General features: G+C 48.2%; 3 protein-coding genes across 4 annotated transcripts; 2 read left to right on the top strand and 1 right to left on the bottom strand.

Moving 5' to 3' along the window:
* Positions 1 to 3,991: 3,991 nt before the first annotated feature.
* On the top strand, positions 3,992 to 7,593 carry ARHGEF39 (Rho guanine nucleotide exchange factor 39). Its single transcript, XM_040481632.1, has 9 exons — positions 3,992 to 4,203; positions 4,395 to 4,489; positions 4,751 to 4,871; positions 5,125 to 5,243; positions 5,850 to 5,920; positions 6,168 to 6,296; positions 6,475 to 6,704; positions 6,958 to 7,046; positions 7,214 to 7,593. The coding sequence occupies exons 1-9, from the start codon at positions 4,066 to 4,068 to the stop codon at positions 7,227 to 7,229; spliced, it is 1,008 nt and encodes a 335-aa protein (XP_040337566.1). The 5' UTR covers positions 3,992 to 4,065; the 3' UTR covers positions 7,230 to 7,593.
* Positions 7,594 to 7,865: 272 nt separating this feature from the next.
* Positions 7,866 to 10,420, bottom strand: CCDC107 (coiled-coil domain containing 107). Of its 2 annotated transcripts, none has more exons than XM_040481638.1 (6): positions 10,250 to 10,420; positions 10,009 to 10,160; positions 8,593 to 8,653; positions 8,411 to 8,501; positions 8,202 to 8,314; positions 7,866 to 8,120 (listed from the first exon to the last, which is right to left on the bottom strand). In XM_040481638.1, the coding sequence occupies exons 1-6, from the start codon at positions 10,353 to 10,355 to the stop codon at positions 7,894 to 7,896; spliced, it is 750 nt and encodes a 249-aa protein (XP_040337572.1). In that variant the 5' UTR covers positions 10,356 to 10,420; the 3' UTR covers positions 7,866 to 7,893. The 2 variants fall into 2 exon arrangements, with proteins under 2 accessions (XP_040337572.1, XP_040337571.1); XM_040481637.1 differs by having other exon boundaries at positions 8,593 to 8,656; positions 10,250 to 10,418.
* A 550-nt stretch (positions 10,421 to 10,970) lies between these two features.
* On the top strand, positions 10,971 to 15,903 carry SIT1 (signaling threshold regulating transmembrane adaptor 1). Its single transcript, XM_040481640.1, has 6 exons — positions 10,971 to 11,254; positions 14,322 to 14,399; positions 14,514 to 14,649; positions 14,735 to 14,793; positions 14,911 to 14,972; positions 15,063 to 15,903. The coding sequence occupies exons 2-6, from the start codon at positions 14,354 to 14,356 to the stop codon at positions 15,294 to 15,296; spliced, it is 537 nt and encodes a 178-aa protein (XP_040337574.1). The 5' UTR covers positions 10,971 to 11,254; positions 14,322 to 14,353; the 3' UTR covers positions 15,297 to 15,903.
* Positions 15,904 to 22,459: the final 6,556 nt, after the last annotated feature.

Genomic DNA, 22,459 nt, shown 5'->3' with positions numbered 1-22,459 from the left:
CAAGTCTCATACTAGGTTGTGTTGATGGCTAGTGTGCAACATGGATTGGAAGGGAAGAGTGGGTGCAAGGAGATGAAAAGTAAAAGGACCCCAAGACTTGGGGTTCCCAGTCTGCCTACTCATTTGAGAAACATTTATTGAGACTCCTCCAATTCTCCAGGGACCATTCTAAGCCCTAGGGATACAGCATTGAACTAGAGAACAGCCTCTACTGTTCTGTAGGTCACATTCTTTTTTTTTTTTTTTTTTTCTTTCTGTAGCTCACATTCTAATAAGGTTTCTATGGCTTCAACAAACCAGAAGAGAGTCAGGCCATCTCAGGAAGTTCGTATCTGGGGCTACCATTCAGCACATATGTACCAGTTTGGTTGTACGGATTAGAGAAATATATTGAAGTATTTCTAACCCTGTTGAGAACTAGCCCCTAGCTTCCGGGTGCTCTGCTACCTCACTTCTTCCCGGGGACTCTAATGATCTCTTATCTAAAGAGGTAATGCCTGGAACAGCAGAGGCCCAAGGACCCCATTTGAATGTCCCAACCAGCTTCTAGTACATGAATCAGTACTTGTGCACCCACTACCCTGTTAAATAGTTTTACTCTCTCGTCTGTATACCTTCTGTGGTTCAAGACTCAGCTCAAAGGCCACCTCCTCCACTCTGTACCACAGGAAGAGATTTCTGGTGCCTCTGAACCACCCCGGTTCTTTGCCTGCCCTTGCTGATTACCTTGCCCACCATCCAATTTATATTATGGTGATTTATTACATTTTATCTGGTCTAATAGCCTTGAGTTCCATAAGGGCAGGGTCCAGTATTTGATTAAATCTTTTATTCGCTAACCATTATTGAACATTTTTCTCTCTGCAGATCACCTTGCCAGGACTTGAGAAAAACCAAATTGACTAAGACGCCTTCCCTGCCCTCAGGGAGCTCATTGTCAATGACTTGTGTTTGTCAAACCACAACTGTTCCAAGAGCATGACATTGCATTTTTATAGCACCCCAAATTATCTGCCTTGTCAGACTGTCATACTGTATACCAAAACTTGCACAGCTGAACAACTGCTGTCCTCCAAGGAGGTGGTCAGCCTAGCAATCTAGGTTGCTATTTCTGGAGCCAAATTGAGAGCCATCTACAGAAATCTGATCCGGTGTGTAATGTGGAAGGTCAGCTCATTGTCTGGGTTAGCTGTGATGTCAGCACCTTGGTTAGACACTGACACATGGAAGGTACATGTTAGTATCTGAATTGGATGGACCTAAATAAGATAGAATGTGGTAATGACTTATCTAGTTGAAGTGGAGAAGGTCATAGGAAGCACAGAGGACAGAAGCACCATGTTAACTGGAGTCTCGAGTCTGTATGTGTGATCTTTCTCTCACATCCATTCCAGCTTTACTTCATTTTCCCTCTTTCCAAATGTTCTTCATATTTCCATTGTTTTCCTTTCTAGGTCTCTGTCAGGATCCCCTGGTACACTGCTCTGCAGTGCTCTATATAATTACACACATCTCCCTACCATCTCAGTTGCTTTTGGCCAGTTGCTTTTGGCCAGCCTAGATCTGCATCTATGTGCAGGTCTCTCTCTGTTTTGGTGTTTTATTTTTTTGTTTTTTAAAATGTTAATTTATTTTTGAGACAGCATAAGTGGGGGAGGGGCAGAGAGAGGTGGACAGAAGATCTGAAGTGGGCTCTGTGCTGACAGGCTGACAGCAGCAAGCCCCACGTGAGGCTTGAACTCACCAACTGCAAGATCATGACCTGAGCTGAAGTAGGACACTCAACTGGCTGAGCCACCCAGGTTCCCCTCAGCTTTTAAAGTTAATTAAATTTTGAATTTAATTCCCCATGGGGCTATCTTTCTTAAGCTCTTTGTTTCTGTGTGTGACTGTGTCTCTGGTGTGGGTGGGGAATGTAGACTCTGACCCTGGATCGTGTCTTTGCAGCTGGGAGTCTGCCAAATCCTAAAACAGGTTTGAGCTCCCAGAGTCTTGTTTCCTGAGCATGTCCAGGTTGGGACATGGCATACTCAGGACCAACTGGCTGGGGCACCACCTGCCTGATTCATGACCTCTCTGTGGTGTTTAGGTCCAAAGTGTTTGGTCATTAGGGTCTGTGTCTTCAGACATTGAGGGCCACATTTCTGCTCATCCTATGGTTGCAGAAGAGACTCATGGTGATACTAATTACAATGGGATTATCTGTCCCCTTCTACTCTTGAACTCTTAGTGTGGACTGTCCCACATTCACTGGAGACAGTGTAAACAGTCCTCTACCTATATGGTATCACCAGTTTCCTTGCAACTGGAGTCCACGGCAGTCTGACCCAAACTTTCTCTTTCCTCCATCCAACCCTTCAAGTTGTTTTCCCCTGATTTAAGTCCAGCATATCTCTTTGGAATTCTTAGAATGTCAGAGAGCTAGAGGGGACCTCAGAACCCTGACAGTACCCTGGTTCTTTGTTTGGGGTCCAAATTCCTAGGAGTCCACAGCGGTAGGAATGGGGTCTGAAGGTTTCTTAATATTTTGGTCTTTAACAGCATTTCTTTCTCTAATTAAAAAGTAATGCATGTATGCTCAAGCAGAAAACTTGGGAAAAGGAGAAAAACAAGGGAATTTTAAAAGACCCCTATATTTGAATTATTCACCCTTTTAACCTCAGTGATCCAGTGCCTGGCACAGATTAGGTGCTTAAAAAAATATTTGTGGAGTGCATTAACTTTGATCCGATCACTTAGAGATAACAACCACAATTACCTCAATTGTTTATCCTTCCAGCCAGTCACATATATGCTATACATAAATGGGATCATATTGTACAAGCAGCTTTGTAGCATGCTTTGTTTGGTCGTGGCAATACACTATATGTTTTTCCATATTGACAGGTTTTTTTTACATCATTTTAAAAAGTTTATTTATTTATTTGGGGTGGGTGGGCAGAGAGAAGAGAGAAAGAATCCCAAGAAGGCTCTGCCCAATGTGAGTCAGTATAGAGCTCAATGTGGGGCTCCATCTCATGAACTGTGAGATCATGACCTGAGCCAAAGTCAAGAGTTGGATGCTTAACCGACTAAGCCACCCAGGTGCCCCAAAGCCCCCACCATTTTTAATGCTTTCATATTATTCCTTCAAATAGCTGTACCATAATTTTCCTAGCCAATTCTCTACCACTGGATATTTAGATAGTTTCTAGTTTTCTGTTGTTATGAACAACACTGTACCACCCATCCGGGTATACATATTTTTGTCCACATATCTGTTTCTTTAGGATGCATTCCTAAAAATGGAATTGCTAGGTCATAAGAGTAAGCACATTTTAAGACTTCTCATACATACAAGATGGCACTGCCAATTTACCCTCCAGGGCTACTGCCTGGTCTTTTTTGAAAGACCTAAGTAAGGAAAATCTGGTCCATTTTATCTTTGACTAGGTAGCACCGACTAATCAACCACAAGCTTTAGCCTTTGGCCCGAATTACAGCAATTCGACCACCACGTTGGTTATTGACATTTGCTGACCAGGAGCTAATTGGTTGTCAGGTTTTGGATCTGTATGAAAGGTGAAAACAAGTTAGTAACTTAAAACCTATCAACTTTTGTCCGAGGGGGGCAAAATATTCAATCCTGTGACCCATGAGGTTTCCTAGTAGTGAAAAGCACTGGGGACGACTGTGCCCTAGTGTCTGGCACAGGCCCAGGGCAATATGTACCATAACTATTGTCCCCTACCTTATTTTACTGATGGGACACTGAGGCCCTGCCGGTGTCCTACCTCAGGGTCCAGACTGCTGCCTCAACTTCTCATAACTCAGAGGAGGGCCACCTACTTGCCCCACCCGACGCTGCCCGAGCCGGCTTCGCGCGCCTACAGCGCCGCCCTGGCGGTAGGGCGAGGCCGTAATGGCAGAGACTGGATGCGGTTCGGTGGCCCCGCTGGTGCTCTGTCCTGTGCGGAGCCTCCCGACGCCAGGGGGCGCATTCTTCTCCTCCGCCCTGCCCCAGGAGCCGTTGGAATTTGAATCACCGGCGGGCTGAGGCCGGAAGCATTGACCCCCTAGCCAGGCATGGAGAGGCCGGGAGCCAGTGCTCGGTGCCCCGTGCAAGAGCAGCGTGCCCGTTGGGAGCGGAAACGCGCCTGCACTGCCCGGGAGCTGCTGGAGACCGAACGGCGCTACCAGGAACAGCTGGGGCTGGTGGCCACGGTGCGGGCTGCGCACACCCTCCCGTTTGGGGCGGGGACCCCAGGGTATGGGAGGTCCCTGACCCCGAGTATAGTGGGCCTTGGACTGTCTCTCCTGCATAAAGGGAGCTCAGGCATTCTGCAGTTTCTAGCTCCGACTTGGCGTTAGCTTCGTCTTCCTACAGAGTATATACCGGTATTCTCCTCCTGCAGTACTTCGTGGGGATTCTGAGAGCCAAGGGCACCCTGCGACCAGCGGAGCGCCAGGCCCTGTTTGGGCCCTGGGAGCTCATTTACGGCGCCAGCCAGTGAGTAGAAGGGGCGTGGGGAAAGAGAAGAGGGAGAACCCTGGCCTCTGGCAGTGCACGAAGCTTGGAGGGTGACCCGACTTCAGATACGGAGTCTGCCAATTAACTCACCTGTGGTCTTGGCCCAGTGCCGTAACCTGCCCCGATTTCCCTCTGCAAAATGGGGTAATACCACTACCTCCGGGGCAAGGTTATGCGAATTAAATGAGGTGGTGCTTGCGTAGTTGTTGGACTGCTCTTTTACTGTCCTCACCCACGCAGAGAGCTGCTTCCCTACCTCGAAGGAGGGCACTGGGGACAGGGGCTGGAAGGCTTCTGCCCCCACCTGGAGCTCTACACCCAATTTGCTGCCAATGCAGAGAGGTCCCAGACCACCCTGCAGGTAACCTGAAGATGATCTCAAGTCCTTTCCCTCATCCCCTCTTGCCCCATACATTGCCTCTTCCTCTGGAGATACAAACTTCATCCATACTGTTACTACATTTATAGGGCCCTCTGGGTGCCCTGGTCTGTACTAAGTTCCCTGTAGGGGTTCTCTCAGGAGCACACAGCTTACAGAGGGCTGGGCACACAGATGGGTACAATATAAGGGGTGGCTTGTCCCCCTGCTGCCAACCCTTTCTTCATCACTCCAGGAACAACTAAAGAAAAATAAACGTTTCCGGAGGTTTGTGCGACTTCAGGAAGGCCGCCCCGAGTTTGGAAGCCTGCATCTTCAGGACCTGCTCCCTCTGCCTCTGCAGAGGCTCCAGCAGTGAGTAAATTCACCTTGACTCAGCCAACTTCTCTGAGTCTGTATGACTGCCGCTCTCAGCTTTGTGGGGTCTTATGGCTTCTGTCCCACTGCCTCTCTCTCTTCTGGGACAAACTGCTCCTAAGAACCTCACAAGAATACATGTGAACCCACTGGAGTACCTGGGGTCTGCAGCCTCAGGCCCTTAGCTGGGAATGTGGAACTCTACATTGAAGTGAGGGGCCTGTAATAGAGCTAGTGACAAGGTATCTGGAAGTTTGTTGAGATGAGAGGTTGGTCTAGCTTAGAATTTCTGTCCCTGGGGATGTTAAGAGCATATAGTGAGGTTGTCTGTAGCATCCTCCTTGGGTTGATTAACTTCATCATGGGATGTAGACTCCCAAATTATGCTCAGTCTGCTCCTGACTCTTTGGTGTGGGATGGAAGAGGGCCATGGGGTATGAGCCTGAGTCCCAGATGAAAGGGTGGGGTAGGGGGGACACAATAATCTGAAGTAGATCTTTCGGCCTTGAACTGAAGTGTGTGTAGGGGGTGATATGTAGGTCAGGCAGAGGGAATTTTGCCCGCTCTGCTTCCCCTCATGGACTTCCACCTGTCTGACTCCAGGTATGAAAACCTTGTCATGGCTTTGGCTGAAAACACAGGTCCCAACAGCCCTGACCACCAACAGCTCACACGTATGTTCTTGCTCCTCTGAAACACAGGCAGGAGGCTGCCTCTCCTGTATCCCTTTCTGGTTCTGACCTCCAACAATATCTGGTATGCTCCTATCTTCCACTGACATGTACACAATGTCCCTGTTGCCCTGCCTGCTCTTCAAGCGGTTAGACCCTAACCCTAGTCCCCTCCAGAATAGCCTTTCACCACCATCAGTCACCCACAGTCAAAGCTGTACTGGGAGTAGGGCTGGGGATGTTATTGCAGGGGCTGCCCGGCTGATCAGTGAGACTGCTCAGAGAGTCCACAGCATTGGTCAGAGACAGAAGAATGACCAGCACCTCCGGCGTGTTCAGGCTTTGCTCAGTGGCCGCCAGGCAAAGGGGCTTACCTCAGGTAGTCTGCACACACCCCCCTCTTCCCCCACTCCTCAATCCTCGAACTGCCCTTTTCTGACCCACCTTTTTCTGTATTGCCAGCACATACACCCTATTTCCTCAGCCTCCCCTTCCCTCTGTTCCCATGGATCGTGGTCCTAGAGCAGCACCAGAGTAACAGCTCTCCCACCCCTCAGGTCGCTGGTTCCTACGTCAGGGCTGGCTACTGGTAGTGCCTCCCCGTGGGGAGCCTCGGCCCCGAATGTTCTTCCTCTTCTCGGATGTGCTCCTCATGGCCAAACCTCGACCCCCACTGCATCTGCTGCAGAGTGGCACCTTTGCCTGCCGTGCCCTCTACCCCATGGCCCAGTGTCAACTCCACAGGGTCTTTGGCCACTCAGGAGGCCCTTGTGGTGGACTGCTCAGCGTAAGTTATAGCCGGGAGCCCGAGGTAAGGTAGGAGAGGCTCAAAATAGACCTCAAACACCTGTGTACCTAATTTATCTCCTGGGCCTGGGCCCCCTTCAGAGGAACTAAGCCACCTATATTGAGATAACAGGAGTTTGGGGTTCATAGTTAGTTCTCATCTCAGCCTGAAATTACGTCCATGGAAACAGCAAGGCCTTCACCTTTAGCCTGGACCTTTCTGAACTGTGCACTAAGAGGTGATTTCTCCCCAGCTGTCCTTTCCCTGTGAGAAGCTACTGCTTATGTCCACAGACCAGGAAGAGCTGTTGCGCTGGCACCACAGTCTGACTTTGGCCATCAGGTAAGTTGTGTCTTCCCTCAGGAAGACCCACGAGCTAGAAATGAGCAGTTCTAATCCTATCTCAGGTCCTCCATCTGCTGGGCCGCCCCCACCCCCAATGCCATGAGGGATTTTGTCTTAATAGAGTGCTCATGCCAGTGTCTGAACTGACCATCTTCTCTCCACAGCAGCCAGAAGAGCTAGAGGAATCTTACAAATTCCAGAACCCAGGATACTTGAGGGATAGATCAGAGTCAGGAGTACAAAGAAATCTTCAGTACTAACCAAAACACAGAACCCTTCATGGTTTGAGAAGGGTCATTTTGTGTTTGTTTGGGACCAACCAGCCTCTAAGAATAAGGAAACAAAGTCCGACCCAATTGAACCTCTGCTGAACCACCCCCTCCGATACAGATGAGGGGCTTTGGGACTGATAAGCCCGGTGCTGTGTTTATAGCTGGTCGTTCATCAAGACTACAGCTTTGTAAACGTGGATGTTTTTATGTTGTATGCGTTTCTATAATTTATTTTCCCATTGGATTTTAGTAAAGTGGTTTGTTTTTGTTTTTGTTTTTGTTTTCGTTTTTGGAAAGGCCTCTCTATCTCAGCTCTGGGATTTGAGAAAGAGGGTTTTTTGTGCCAGGAAGGCTGGCATGATGGTGGTGGCCTCAGGAATACAAGGAAAAGAACTAGAGCTCCCTCTATCTATCAGCTCTCACACTGGAAGGTGGCCTCGTTTTGTCCTAATAAGGGAAGCTTTTCAAGAAGGCCCAGTTGTTCTTGGGCACCTAGTATGGGTGTGTGTATGGCCAGCTGGAATGGAAAAGGCACACAGGAATATCCAGTCACAAGAACAGACTTTGTTTTACTAAACCTTCAGCTGTCGTTCCTCCTCCCAGGCGGGGACTGCGGCCGCGGCCCTTCCCACAGCCTTGCTGCATCTTCTCCTTAGCCCCTGCTCCACTTCCCAGGGAGGAGCTAGGTTCCTTGTCTCTGTGCTCCAGTTCAAGGGCTCCTCCCAGGCCTGACTGTCACCAGCCTCCTCCTCCTCCTCCTCCTCTATACATAAGTCCTCAGGAAAGGGTATGCTGGCCTCTGTGAGGGGAAAGATCGGGAATATTCCTGTCTCAGAAACGGTCGCTACCTCCACCAGACTCTCACCTCCCAACCTTTTACCTGGTTCTGGAACCTCCACACCCTTGTTTGGCTTGCTCTCTTGTAGCAGCTGGTGGATGGTCTGAAGCTTCATGTTCAGAAGCTCCTGCTGGGCTCCAGCCAGGGTAGTCACACTGCAGAAATATCCACTCAGAGGCTACCCAGTACGTGTCCCCACCTCTTCCACCTATCACAAGTTCCTCTGGCCCCAGGCTCATTGCTCTTCTTACCGCTCAAAAAGGGGGTCCAGCTGGGCCATCAGATTGTTCAGGTGTTGCTCTGTCTGGGCCAGCTGTTGTGTCAACTGGGCCAACTGTTGCTCTGGGGGTAAGGGAGAAAGGAGAGCAATGGTTATTTATGCCTTCTGCTGTCCCCTGATCCCCCACCAAACACAGACTTGTGCAAAACCCACCTGACTGCAGTGATTCTTTCTTGCCTGCCTCCTCTTGGAGAAGAGCATTCTCATCTTTCCCCTGCTGTAGAAGAAGGAGAGGGCTATACTGCAGCAACAAGGTTCTCCATCACCTCAGTCTCCAAAGCCAGCGAGACGTGGATAATTTGTAGAGAAAGCTATGGGGTCTTTACTTCAGAGAATCACAATCACATCCAGTCAAGCTCCTCACCTGTGACCTGAAGCAGGTCAGTATGCCCCCCCCCCCCCCCCCACAGTCACGGAGTCTAAAGAAACGCCTCCGGGAATGAGCAGCCGTCTCCAATTTGATAAAGCTCTGGTGGTTAGTTTATATACAAAACCAAAAATTGTCCTTCATGTCTCTTCTTTCCATGGTGCCTTCCAAAATCCTGTCTTTTCAACATCATAGCCACTCAGGAATTGGAAGACCATCTTCCTTGCCCACTGCCCTTCCCCATTGTCTTCTCTGGGTTAATAATGCCAACTTTATTCAAACGAATTGGTGCTCATTTGACATGGTTTTCTCTGGTTGCTCTACTGAGCACATAATACTCTTAAGTAGCACCTTGAAGAGAATAAAATTCTCCAGGAGTGTTGTGAGCAGAAGATACAGTGCAATACCTTGTTGCTAGCTTTGATTTGGGAAGTGGTAAGTTGTTACATCACACAACTGAACTTTATTATTCAACTAATGAACTCCTAACTTAAGTTTCCTCCAGACAGTACGTGGGTCCAAAAATAGAATATATTATCATTTCTAGTTCAATGTCATCAGTGAATCCGGTCCCTCATCCTAGCCTGTCCATGATTCTATTTGGAATCATGATTAGCTATCCCTTTTAATTTCGTATCCTCTCCAAATTGGTTCAGCCCCCTATTTCCCAATGCAAATAAGTAATAGGGCTGGGGTTGAATACAGAGCCCTGGGAGGTACTACTTTCCATTTCAACTATTTCAATACACCAAAATGTTCTGTCAGTTCACATTTCAGGGCCTCCTTTCTAAGGTGAACATGAAACTGCTTGGTACCTTGAACGCTGGCTACAGCAATCCACACCTTGTGTCAAGACTGGAATCCTACCAGGAGCCACTTTTGTAGTATGGACATTTAGCTGTTAGGCTCAAATCCCAGCCCTACTAGTTACTACTTGCTCGGTAAATTTGAGCAAGTGACTTAATCTCTTCATTGTATTGTCGGGAGGATTAAATGTGGTGGTCGTTATTTATTTACAATTTACCAAATGCCCTTCACATCCGCTACCTCGATGGGTGCTTAAAATAACCCCATAATGTTGGGAAGCCAAGGAACTCTACTATATTCGTTTACAGACAGAAAGATGTGTCTTGTTCATGGTACCATAGCGCCCTCATGGGAAATTCAGGCCCGGGGTATCCCCACCCCTGGTCGTCCCGCACCTGCAAACACTTGTACAGCACAAAAGCCACGACAGCTGCGGTGTACAGCGCCCCCAGAGGCAGAGCCCCGGCCCGGGCCCGCTCGCGCTGGTCCTTGGGCGGCGGCCGTCGCCGGGGTTCCGCGGCCTCAGGGCCGACCTGGAAGGGGTCTCCTGCGGAGGAGGGCAGAGGCGGGTCAGTAGGGCTGGGGCCTGGGACCCGTGGGCAGTCCTAGCCTCCCTCCAGTAGCCCTCGCTGATACCTGGGTGTGCCCGGAGGTCGGGGCTGGAGCGGTCTCCGAGGACCCCGGGCAGTGCAGACACAAGTAGCAACCCCAGCACACCCACACATGAAACCGAGTCCGCCATTGCAGACCACAGAATGACGGTCCCGAGCGGCGCCAGCGTTGTCCGGGAGCACCAGCGCGCATGCGTACACGGAGCAGTGTGTGTGGGTCCTGCTCGCGGCTGCACTGGGAGGCCACGCCCACTCAGCGTGTGGGCGGGGCAGACTTATTAGCATAGGACTTTAGCCCTGCTTTCCTAAATTAATTCATTTCTTATCTAGTTAGGAATCCTATTAATCAGAAAGCTTCTAGAAGTCTACAGTTTTGTAAGATTATGCTGGAAAGCCGTTTTTATTTCTCATGCTACCAATCTATTCACCCTAACCATATAATGAATAGCATCTTGGACCTATAAAAGAGTAGAGCCTGCACGTGTTTGCACAGTTCGTGCTGAAGGCCTGTTTCCTAGGCTACAAACGGGGGACTTGTTCCTTATTAACGCCTAGGGGAAAGTCCCCGGACCGCGGGCAGAGAGTGCCACGTGCATGCGCACGTAGACCTTCCCTGTGTTTCACTGTAAAGTCCGCCAAGAAGCGATCCCCCCGTGTATGGCGGGGGAGCTGAGCGGCGTGTTGCAGGGGTGTGTCCTCAGTCAGCTCTCCTAGTTACGCAGGCAGTGCGTTTGTGCGCACCAACCACACGGGGCTCATTCTCAGTGCGGCTGTAGTTTTGGTATATGCCACAGACATTTAGACTTTAGCTGGGACGCGTGGGGATCACCCTGGCATCGTCTAAGCCCCCCGGCAGGGCTCCTGCAGCCATTGAAACACCTCTTCCTCGTGTGGCTTAACACATTAAACAAAAAATTTTTAACACAGGGAGACAGCGCACGAGCAGGGGAATGGCAAGAGAGAAGAGAGAGAAAATCCCAAGCAGACTCCCTTCGGTCAGCGGAGAGCCTGAGGCTCGAACCCATAAACCGTAAGATTATGCCCTGAGCCACAATGGGGGGAGGGGGGGGCGGACACTTTTTTTTTTTGTATCGCTATTATATATGTATTTTGCAATTCCCTTTTCTTGCCACGGCCTTTTCTTCTCTACCCTTTCCAATGGGCAAAAATGCCTGTAATAGCCACTATTTATTGTGTACCATGGCACATAGTAGAATGTGGACTGATAGCCTGGACTAGCATCCTGCCTCCCCTATGAAAGCTAAATGACTTTGGTCAAGTTACTTAATTCTCTCTGTGCCTTAGTTTCTACTCTGAGGAATTTCCATTCCTCGGTGTGATAACGTAGTGATAACACAGATTTACCTCACTGCTGTTATGATGATTAAGTGGGATAATTCAAGTAAAATGCTTAGAATCGTGCCTACTTACTAGTGATTTTAACTTGAGCAGCTGCTTTGAGTCAGGCACTTGAAATTGTAACTCCTGGGCACCTTCCACTGAGACTTACTTAACTTTTTTTTTTTTTTTAATGTTTATTTACTTTTGAGACAGAGACAGAGCATGAACAGGGGAGGGGCAGAGAGAGAGGGAGACACGGAATCGGAAGCAGGCTCCAAGCTCTGAGCCATCAGCCCAGAGCCCCACGCGGGGCTCGAGCTCACGGACTGCGAGATCGTGACCTGGCTGAAGTCGGAGGCCCAACTGACTGAGCCACCCAGGCGCCCCCAGAACCCTTAACTTCTAATTTATTCATTAGTGCAACTATTGTACTTTCTTCAAACTGATGAAATTTGAAGTGGCGTTCATGAGAGAACAGCTAAGAAAAAAATTCTTGAGACATTTTTGGTGCAAAAAGGTGATTTTATTATAGCATGGGGATGGTGCAGAAAGAACTGTACTGGGATTGTTAAGGAGTGACTTGATTATATACTTTTAAGTTTGTGGAGGGAAGGGGCATAGAGGTAAAGTAAGTTTCTAAGGAATTTTGAAGCAAGGCTTTCAGGACCTTGAGGGGCTAGTTGCTGTTAAGTAAGGTCACTTTTAGCGTTTAATAAAATATAAACTTTAAGGCATTAAGGCAGCTACGAGTTCTTTGAGGAAGGGCACGCTCTGCATGTTTCAGGTATCTATCAGTGGGCTTGCAAGCTGTAAGGAAATTTGAACTACATTTTTCTTGCCTTTGTTTCCCTGATCAAAACCACTATCACATGTCAATTATATCTTAATAAAATTGGAAAAATCCATTTTGGTTTATTAAAATCAGTTAATTAAAAGTCAATTATTCTATGAAAATTGCTTATAAAAAGAAGATACTGCTAGACTGTTAATTGCAGGAGAGCAGGGGCCATATTTCTTTTCTTTATCATTTTATCCCTATAGCTAAGTATAGCACCTGGTGCTAGCCGGCACTCAATGAATCCTTGTTGAAAGAAATATGATCCCGGGTCATGATCTCACAGCTTGTGAGTTCGAGCCCCACGTGGGGCTCTGTGCTGACAGCCTGGAGACTAGAGCCTGCTTCAGATTCTGTGTCTCCATCTCTCTCTTCCCCTCCTTCACTCACGCTCTCTCTTTCCTTCAAAAATAAACATAAAAAAAATTTAAAAAAAGAGAAAGAAATATGACCCAATAGGTAAATATAATTAAGCTCTTTTAAAGAATTATGAAACAAAGGTTCAGGAAGGCTGAGTAAGTTAATCAGGTACAATACAGGTAAGAGGCAAGTCAGAGATTCCAACTCTTTTCTGTCTCCCTATCAGGCACCTCATATCATCCCAACCCCCAGCTCTTCCACCCAGGACTTCTCCAGGCAGACTTGGGTAGTTTCCCTGTGTTCCACGCTGCCTTTTAATTGTCTGGGATACATAGGGTCGTGTTCCTAATTAGATCAAGAGCACTTTGAGGAAGAAAACCATTTCCCACTCACAATTTTATCTCCAAAGCTTGGCACATAAGCAAGCAATCAGCACGTGTGACTTAAATGAATGAAGTATATGTATGTTAATGAAATGAATGGAATAAGAGTGTATCTTCTTGTTCTTTCAGAAAGGTAAGGGGCAGGGTAGGGAGGAGAGACCCACACTCAAGGGAGTTGTCATAGTTTAGCTGATGATCAGGAGGCAGCCTGGTTGCAGAGCAGTGTAGTCCAAACCTTGAACCTAAGCCAACTGGCACAGTCAATGTAAACAGGTGGTTCAGGCCAGGTATAATATAATAAATGGTCCTCAACTGATCATTGCCTTTAGGGAATTTGGCCAGACATATCACTGACCTCTGGTCTAAGGAACTTGAAATCCTTCTTCCCATGTCAATAGCATCCCATGTGGTTGGTCTGTATCTGGGTAGGGCAGGTACTCTACTCCCTGAAGTGAACAAGTGCAAAGACATGGCTCAGTTTCCCAGGATAGTACTGGGGCAGAGGTTTCTTTAATTCAACTAACTTTTCAGATTGACAGTTCTTAGGGACAGTTTGGATGAAGTGGGTCTGGAGCAGAGAATTTAAATTTCCTCTATCCCCTAAACTATTATACCAGTAATAATAAGAATGACAATGGTGATCTTATCCCCTATAGTCAGCCTTAGGGTGTGGTGGGATTGTAGGTATCGGGAGGCCTCCCCGTCCCATTCCTCTTTGCAGCATGCTCGGTGAGGAATACATTCTCTTGCATGGGTCTCAGAGTTGGAGAGAAAAGGCAGACGCCTGTGGCAGAAGGGAATCTCTGTCATAAGGTGTGGCTTCCTTGTCTTGTTGGTCCTGCCTCATGCTACTTTGTCCCCTGCGAGTCTTTATGGGCTTACCTGCACAGCGGCACAGTAATCTCAGGCCTGCGTCTCCTCTGGCCAAAGGGGGTACAGGGCCACAAAGGGTGGGGGCGGAAGCCTGGAAGCTGCTGGGTGGCGCAGGTGCAGGCACAGGGCGGTGTCTTTGTTCTTGCACTCATCCATCCCCTCCCCCTTCCTCCCCGGAAACCAGTGACTCTGCCACCACCAGTATTGGAGATGCTGAGCTGTGGGGGCCAGGCCCAGGGAGGGGTGAGAGTGAAGGGGCCTGCAGCGGCTATCAGGTCGTAAACCAGGCTGACCCTTCGGCACAGGACTTGCAGACTTGGCTCCCACATCAGCAGTCATGAGGAGCAGATGTGACAATTACACTTCGGATCAGCTAGTGCCCGGTGAGCTGGGCGGGGCAGGGGCAGGGGGAGGGGTCACATGGTCCCAAGTCCCACTTGCTAGGACCTGGAGGGTTGCGTTGGGCAGTAATGCCCTCCATCCTCTGGCATCCACAGGAATCCCCTCCATTGCCCAGGCCTGGGGACTATGGGCCCTCTTAGGGGCTGCGATGCTGCTGCTTCTCATCTCACTGGCTGCGCACTTGTTCCGATGGACTAGTGGCCGAAGCCAGAGCCACCCAGGACAGAGACGGTGAGTAGGGGACAACAGAGATAGGTGATCAAGAGTTCCTCCTTACCAAGAAGTCCCCACTCATCCTCTAATCTCTGTCTTGCAGCCCTGGAGGGTCTGTGGAAGAGGTCCCTCTGTATGGGAACCTGCATTATCTTCAGACTGGTAGGAAGCTGACAGAGGGGAGGGGCACAGAGGCCACGCACGTCCTGGGTGGGTGGGATAAGGGACTGCAGGAGGAGGAACAAGAAGTAACCAGATCACTACTGTTCCCTGTCTCAGGTCGGCTGTCTCAGGAACCAGGGCCAGATCAGCAGGATCCAACGCCTAGAGGCCCCAGCACGGTGAGTCATTTGTGGTGAGGAAGAGGGGAGGGAAGGAAGTGGGGGCTTTTCCAAGGGTCCAGTGAACTTCTAACAGCTTTGAATCTCTAGGCTGCAGAGGAAGTGATGTGCTATACCAGCCTGCAGTTGCGGCCTTCTCAGGGCCGTATCCCCAGCCCTGGAACCCCCATCAAGTACTCAGAGGTGGTGCTGGATTCTGAGCCAAAGCCCCAGGCCTCAGGCCCTGAGCCTGAGCTCTATGCCTCAGTGTGTGCCCAGACCCGCAGAGCGCGGGCTTCCTTCCCAGACCAGGCTTATGCCAATAGCCAGCCTGCACCCAGCTGAGATGGAGGGCCTGGCAGAGTGGGGCAAGCATCGCCCCAGCCTCCATTAGCCTACTGCTACCCTGTCCCTGGAATGACTGTTTCCCAGCCGCCCCCCACCCCCACCCAAGACATGCAGCCATTGCCCAGTCACAGAAGGTAACGTTCCCCAAACTTCCTATCTGAGCTATGAGGGAGACATCTCAGGGGAACAGTAAGTAGGTCCCCAGTTTCTTGGGAAGGGAGGAAACAAAGGCAGTGGCCCCCTCTCCATCCACCTCCCCCCATCTATTACTCTAAGGCCCCAAGCTCCTAGGTTCTCACTTCCTCCTCCTTGTGGATTTTAACCAGATCCTCTCCACTCCTGCTCCTTTAAAGTCTACCCCTAACACTTCAGTGTTCCCTCAGACACAGGAAGTGGGCAGTGGTGGAAAGGGGAACAGCCTGAGAGGACAAGGATGGGTATACTCCTCAGGAGCCCATAGTCTGGAGGGATCCTGGAATCTAGTGACCTGAGGAACCCAAGCCTGGCTTCTTATCTGAGAACACTGGCAGGAGAATACCAGTCCACATCCTGCTGCCTCTGTTGTGTCCCCAAGTTTTCAAATAAAACTTCTACGTCTCAGAAAGTGTTTAGATTTTTATCTAGAGAGCTACAGACCTGCAACAGGCCCCACACTGTAGGGGTGTGAGCTTTGCTGTCTGCACAGAGCACTTCCGGGGGCACCTAGCTGGGGAAGATGGACCAAGAGGGTCGGTGGCCTCAACAGTGCCAAGGGTGGGTGCTGGGGTGGAGGCAAGAGCCCTGCTCCTCAAGCTGCTGCTAGAACATTGCCAGGATGTGCAGTCACCCCACTCCTATCACCTGGAGCTCACCAGCCCCCAACCTACTCTCCCCATGGCCTCTATGACTGCGTTGCCACCAGCCACAACCTCAGGTCTACCACAACCCATCTTCCTACGGCCTCTGTAGAGGCAAGTGTGGCTTGACAGACCTTTTGGAGGTTTCACGGATAGAAGACAGTGGAAGCCGAGGCTTCTACTTCTGAAATTCTCTCATTCCCACTCACAGTCTCGGAGAAAAGCAGAGGAGGGAACGGTGCGCCTGAGCCCAGCCTGGTGATCCCAATGAGATGGGGTACCCTCTGCACACACACAGAATAACCCAAATGCCCCGGGTTTCTGGACCTCTGAGGACCCCAACATGGACCTCCCCCAGAAGAGGCCCCGGTCGGGTCGCGGTAAAGAGCAGGCAGCTGAGGCTGTGTGGGAGGGAAGGTGGCTTCCGGGGTCTGCACTGGATGCAGGGAGCCATTGGCAGCGGGGTGTGGGGTTCTGAGAATTGCTAGTCTGAAGACTGCTCAATGTGTCCGCGGTCTGGGGTACGTGAGAGCCTGACTCTGTAAGAGAAGGGATTTGGGGTCCCCCAACCTCTGGGACGAGCCGGAAATTGCAGCCGAGCCAGTACCACCACCAACCCAGTCCTTAAACTCCGCCCCCACACCGGCTTCCCTTGTCTGCTGAGGTCTCCGCCAGCTCACGACCGAACTCCGAGCGCCCCCGCCAGGCATCATGCGGGCCTGCCACGACCTCTGCGCATGCGTACAGCTGCCCCTCCGCGGCATGCTGGGAAATGTAGTCCCGACAGTTCCGTTCCCCACCCCCCCATCCTCCCTATCCAACCCCCCCACACCCCCCGCGCCGAGTTTAGCCCTGAACTTCGCTGAGCGCCAAACTTGCGGTTCCCTGATCCCTACAACCTTTCAATTTTTCTCACTGTCTTGTCTATCACCGAGGTTCGTGCCCTAGCATAGGCCCTCAGGCCCTCAGGCCAGGACTGTGGCAACTTACTCATTGATCCCTGTATCTGGAAAACATAATTTGGGGAAGCCGGATCCACCTCAGACACCGTACGACGACTCCCATGCCTCATCTCTCTAGCTGGTCAACTCCTTTCCCAAATACCTGGTAGTTCTCTCCCCTTCTGTAGCTCCAGGAGTGCATTCCTTAGTGGCCTCCCTTCCCTGACTGGTTATGATTCTAGCCATAAGAAGTGCCCTGTTCCTGGCAAATTCCCAGGGGCGGATCATTAGGGGAAGCCACTCTGGAGCCCCAGCTTTCTCCCTCTTCCTGAAATTCCAGCTAAGAGGATAGAGGATAAGCCTAAGATCTGAAGAGGAAGGGTTTTTGGGACGGCCAAATGCTCAAAGATTGGAAGTTCTTAAGGAATTACTTATAGGTGGGCGGGGCTTAGGAAGCCATCCAGCCAAGACCCCTCCCATCTTTGGCCTTGCTCTGTACTCCGTCAAGATGAGTCTAAACTTCCAAGCTTGTTTTGGCCCTAAGGAGGGAAACAGAGCTGGGACATGGAGAGAGACCAAATCTAAATGACTTCATCTGAACCTTGGAATCAGACATGACCAGAGCTAGGTCTGCCTTCTGAACTTTTTGGTTATGTAAGCTAATGCATTCTCTTTTTTTTGCTTAAGTCATTCTAAGTTAGATTTTCTATCTCTTGCAACCACGAGTTCTGACTAATTCTGTGGGGGGAAAGACCAGCACACCAAGGCCAGCGGAAGATGCTGAACCTCTGAGATCTTCCCTTATTGCTCAACTCCTCCACCAGCCACCCTCCTCTGCCTTACTTAAATGTACTGTTGTTCCATTTGACCCTAAAATATTTTGCCTAGTGTGTGCCTCTTTCCAGGTTTTTAAATATCTAGAATTCTATAACTGGGAGGAGGCTGACAGATCTGGCCCAAGCTTATACCCACTGCAGGAACCACTCTACCAACTTCTTAAACATTTCCAGAAATAGGGACCTCGCTACCTTACAAGCACTCCTTTCCAGTCTTTCTTTTTGAGAGAACTTTTTTTTTTTTTAATTTGGAGCCAAAAGCTGCCCCCCTATTATTTTTGTCATCAATTCTGCCTCCTGAGCTACAATCATACAAGCACACTTCTCCCTCCTGTACATGACAGCTCTGATGGATGGCCTAAGTTTTTTTTTCCCCCACCTTCCCAGAAAAAGCTCTCTAGAGTTCCTTTTACAGACCTTATGTGAAGTCTACTCATCATTCCTACTGTTTTGCTTGAGCAGAGTCTCTCTTTTTTTAATTTACTTTTTATTTTTTAAGAGAGAGTGTGAAAGTATGAACAGGGAAGGGACAGAGGAAGAGGGAGAGAGAGAATCTTAAGCAGGCTCCATTCTCAAGCAGAGCCGGATGTGGGGCTTGATCTCACAACCCTGGGATCAGGACCTGAGCCAAAATCAAGAGTCAGATGCTTAACCAACTGAGCCACCTAGGTGCCCAAGCAGAGTCTCTCTCAAAGTATTATGCTAAGAAGTGAATATAGTACTGACAGCACACAGTGGAGAACCCATCTCTTCATTGGGCACTAAGTCTATGGGCTTTGTTTGTAAGGAATACACTCCTTTAGCCTAGCTTAAAAGTGAAGGGGTGTTTACTTTTGGGACACCTGGGCAATTAACAAGCTGAATGGAGTGGGAATCACCGAATAGTGGCTATCGTATGGTTGGGCATCTGCAGACTGTTGTTATTGGATTTCAGATCTCAGATCTCAGCATCACTGGGGACCTTGGAGAAAGGAGTACATGGGTCTTCCCACTCCTGCTCCTCCTGTCCCATAACTCAGATACTCTCTCTGACAGAGTTTCTGCTTCTTTTATTTATTCCTAATTTTTTCCCAGTTTGCTAACTTGCTTCCTCATCTTCTACTATAAATTCTCTACTTCTTGTTTTTGCTTCCTTCACAACAGCTTCATATTTTCTCCCCTATTTCATGATCTCAGCTAAATGTTTAATTACTGAGCACTGAGCAATAGTGCTCAGTATTGCACTGAGTACTGAGCAATAGTGTGAGCACATGTGTTATAAAAATCAAATAGAATCGAAAGGTATACAACAGTGGTTCTCAGACAGAAGTGATTTTGCCCCTCGAGAGACATTTGGCAACATCCAGAGACATGTTTAGTTGTCACAGCTGGGGAGCGAGTGCTATTGATATATAGTGGGTAGAGGCCAGGGATGCTGCTGAATATCCTACAACACACAGGCCAGCCATTCATCATACAGAATTTCTGTCCCCAAAAGTTAAAAGTGCTGGGGTTGAGGGGCACCTGGGTGGTTCAGTCAGTTGAGTGTCCAACTTTGGCTCAGGTTGTAATCTTGCAGTTTGTGAGTTCAGACCCTGCATCGGGCTCTCTGCTGTCAGTGCAGAGCCCACTTCAGATCCTCTGCCCCCCTCTCTCTCTGCCCCTCCCCTGCTCAAGTGCACATACACTCTCTCTTTCTCTCTCTCTCTGTCTCAAAAATAAAGAAACATTAAAGAAAAAAAAAAGTGCTGGGCGCCTGGGTGGCTCAGTCAGTTAAGTGTCCGACGTCGGCTCAGGTCATGATCTCATGGTTCCTGAGTTTGAGCCCCACATTGGGTGTATGAGAGTCTGGGTATATGGAAATCCTCTCCATTCCACAATCCCTGATGACTCCCAGCTATAGAGGACGAACTTTAAATGGGCTCTTCTGAGTTCCTGGCAGAGAGAATTTCCTGCAGACCAGTTTCTGGAGGACAGCCTCAGAGCCAAGAACAAGGATCTTCAGGAAGGCAGCAAGTCCCAGAAACAGCCGACTTCCCAGGAACAATCAGTGGCTTTGCTGAATCTCTCCAGCTCTCTGAAAACTAATGGTGGGTTGAAATTCTCGGCCTTTGAGGCCAGGAGAATGCAGACAAACCAGAAGGCAGAGAGACCTGCTGGAGGGAACAAATGAATCTCTGACTGAATGAGAGCCTGGAGGAGATATGTGTGAAGGTCAAACACAAAAGATTTCCCTGAACTAGAAAATGTGATATCAGAACTAGAAATTTCCATACATAAACCAAAGGAGAGGATGGTTACTCCTAAACCCCAAAAGAGGTCCAGAAAATTAAACAGATGAAATATCTCAAAACATTTAACAAAAATATGGAAATGCAAATTATGTGGTGAAAGATGAGAGACTGAACCAGACCGAGGAGATTTAGCCTGCAAATTCTGTGAGTTCCAGGAGAAAAGGAACAGTAGAGAAGAGGTTATGATTAAATAATAGGTGAAATTTCCCTGAGCTGAAGAAAGACAGCCCTATACAGGTTAAAATTCCTGAACTCTAAGGATAAGGGAAATCTTACACATTTCCAAGCAGAAAGAAAGTTCTTTCTTCTTATGCAACCCTGGAAGTTAAAAGACAGCAAAACTGAATGTGAGTTAATGGAAGAAAAGGCCTTCAACCAGGGCCTAGTTAAAGGAGGAAAGAAAGATATTTGAAGATTTGCAAAAATTAGTCAGTATCTCATCTGAGAAATACTTTTAAGAAAAGGCTCTAATGAAACAACAAATGAATTAGAACAGACTTCAAGATAGGGGAAGGTCAAGGGAAGAGGAAAGAAAACGGTGGAGTGCAACGAACCATGATCTATATATTTATATCTATATTTCTATATATGTATAGTACATCATATAAATGCTAAAACTCTTGAAACAGAAGGAACACGTACAATGTAAAGGAACTTCTAATAGGGACTGAATCATCTCAAGAAAACTCTGGAATCAGGTGGTGAGGGTAAGTCAAAGGTAAGTGTTCCAAGGATCTGGGGTGGTGGGGGGGGGGAAGGAGGAGGAAAGGTAGTGAAAGTAGTCTAAAGACCATTTCTTATTGAGGTGGGGAGGAAGTAGAAGATAAGTAAAGTATGATGGAAATAGTTGTTCTGTTTTCACATACTAGAACAATCATGTGCATCTATTTCAGAGAACAAGGCAAAAGATGGTAACTATTAATAGAACGACAAACTCCAAATTAACAAGGAGAAAATGGGATGAATAGCCATTCATTCACTCCAACAAAGGTAAAGAAGGGTTCACAACAATGTTTACAAATCCAAAAACAAGTAAGATGGAAATAAATCAAATATATCACTCAGTATAGTAAATATGAGTGGACTGAATTCTTCCATTAAAAGACTCTAAGACTTTCTTATAAGTCAAAATCTGGTCAATGCTACTTAGAAGAAACATACTTCTTCTAAGCAAAGTGATCAAGGGACACCTGGGTGGCTCAGTGGGTTAAGCACCCTACTTGGGCTCAGGTCATGATCCCACAGTTCGTGAGTTCAAGCCCCACATTAGGCTTTCTGTTGTCAGCGAGGAGCCTCCTTCAGATCCTCTGTCCCCCTCTCTTTCTGCCCCTCACATGCGCTCTTTCTCTCTCTCTCAAAAACAAATAAACATTAAAGAAAAAAAAAGGCAAAGTGATAAAGATTCAAATTAAAGATATGGGAAAGAGACACCAGGCAGATAAAGAGAAAGCAGTGGTAACACTGGTACCCAACAAGGGGAATTTAAGTTACCAGCTGGAAGTGGTGTGAGGATTGCTTGCAAAGAGGTAGGAGGGAACATTTAGGATGATGGGAATCTTCTGGATCTTGATTGTGGTGGTGGTTAAATGACTGAATTACATTTGTCAAAACTCATAGGATTGTACACTTAATACTGATAAAATTTATTGCGTGTCAATTACAATACAGTAAAGCTGGTTTTAAAAAAGAACAAAATTATAGTATTTACAAAATTTAAATGCTTAATGAAAAAATAGTGTAATACTGGATGCCATCTCAATTGCCCTGTATCATATATGCCCCAAATGCTATAAAGATAGCAAGCTTAAGAGAGAGAGAGAGAGAGAGAGAGAGAGAGAGAGAGAGAGAGAGAGAAAGGGGAGTACTTATTTCAATAGATTACAAAAAGAACAAGAAACCAAAAATAAGCAGGAAATGTCAAAAGCTGACATGAATGAAATGGAGAACCAACAAAAATACTAAAGAGCATACACTTTAAAAAGTTCTTTAAGGGGCGCCTGAGTGGCGCAGTCGGTTAAGCGTCCGACTTCAGCCAGGTCACGATCTCGCGCTCCGTGAGTTCCAGCCCCGCGTCGGGCTCTGGGCTGATGGCTCAGAGCCTGGAGCCTGTTTCCGATTCTGTGTCTCCCTCTCTCTCTGCCCCTCCCCCGTTCATGCTCTGTCTCTCTCTGTCCCAAAAATGAATAAACGTTGAAAAAAAAAAAAATAATAATAATAAATAAAATTCCTCATCAACTAACTTGAAAATTTAGAGGTAATAGACACATTTTAGGA

Source organism: Herpailurus yagouaroundi, unplaced genomic scaffold, assembly GCF_014898765.1.
Source record: "Herpailurus yagouaroundi ecotype Mexico unplaced genomic scaffold, PumYag 160, whole genome shotgun sequence".
Taxonomy (NCBI): domain Eukaryota; kingdom Metazoa; phylum Chordata; class Mammalia; order Carnivora; family Felidae; genus Herpailurus; species Herpailurus yagouaroundi.
Note: the sequence above shows the minus strand (reverse complement) of the source record. Positions and strands in the feature narration are given on the sequence as shown.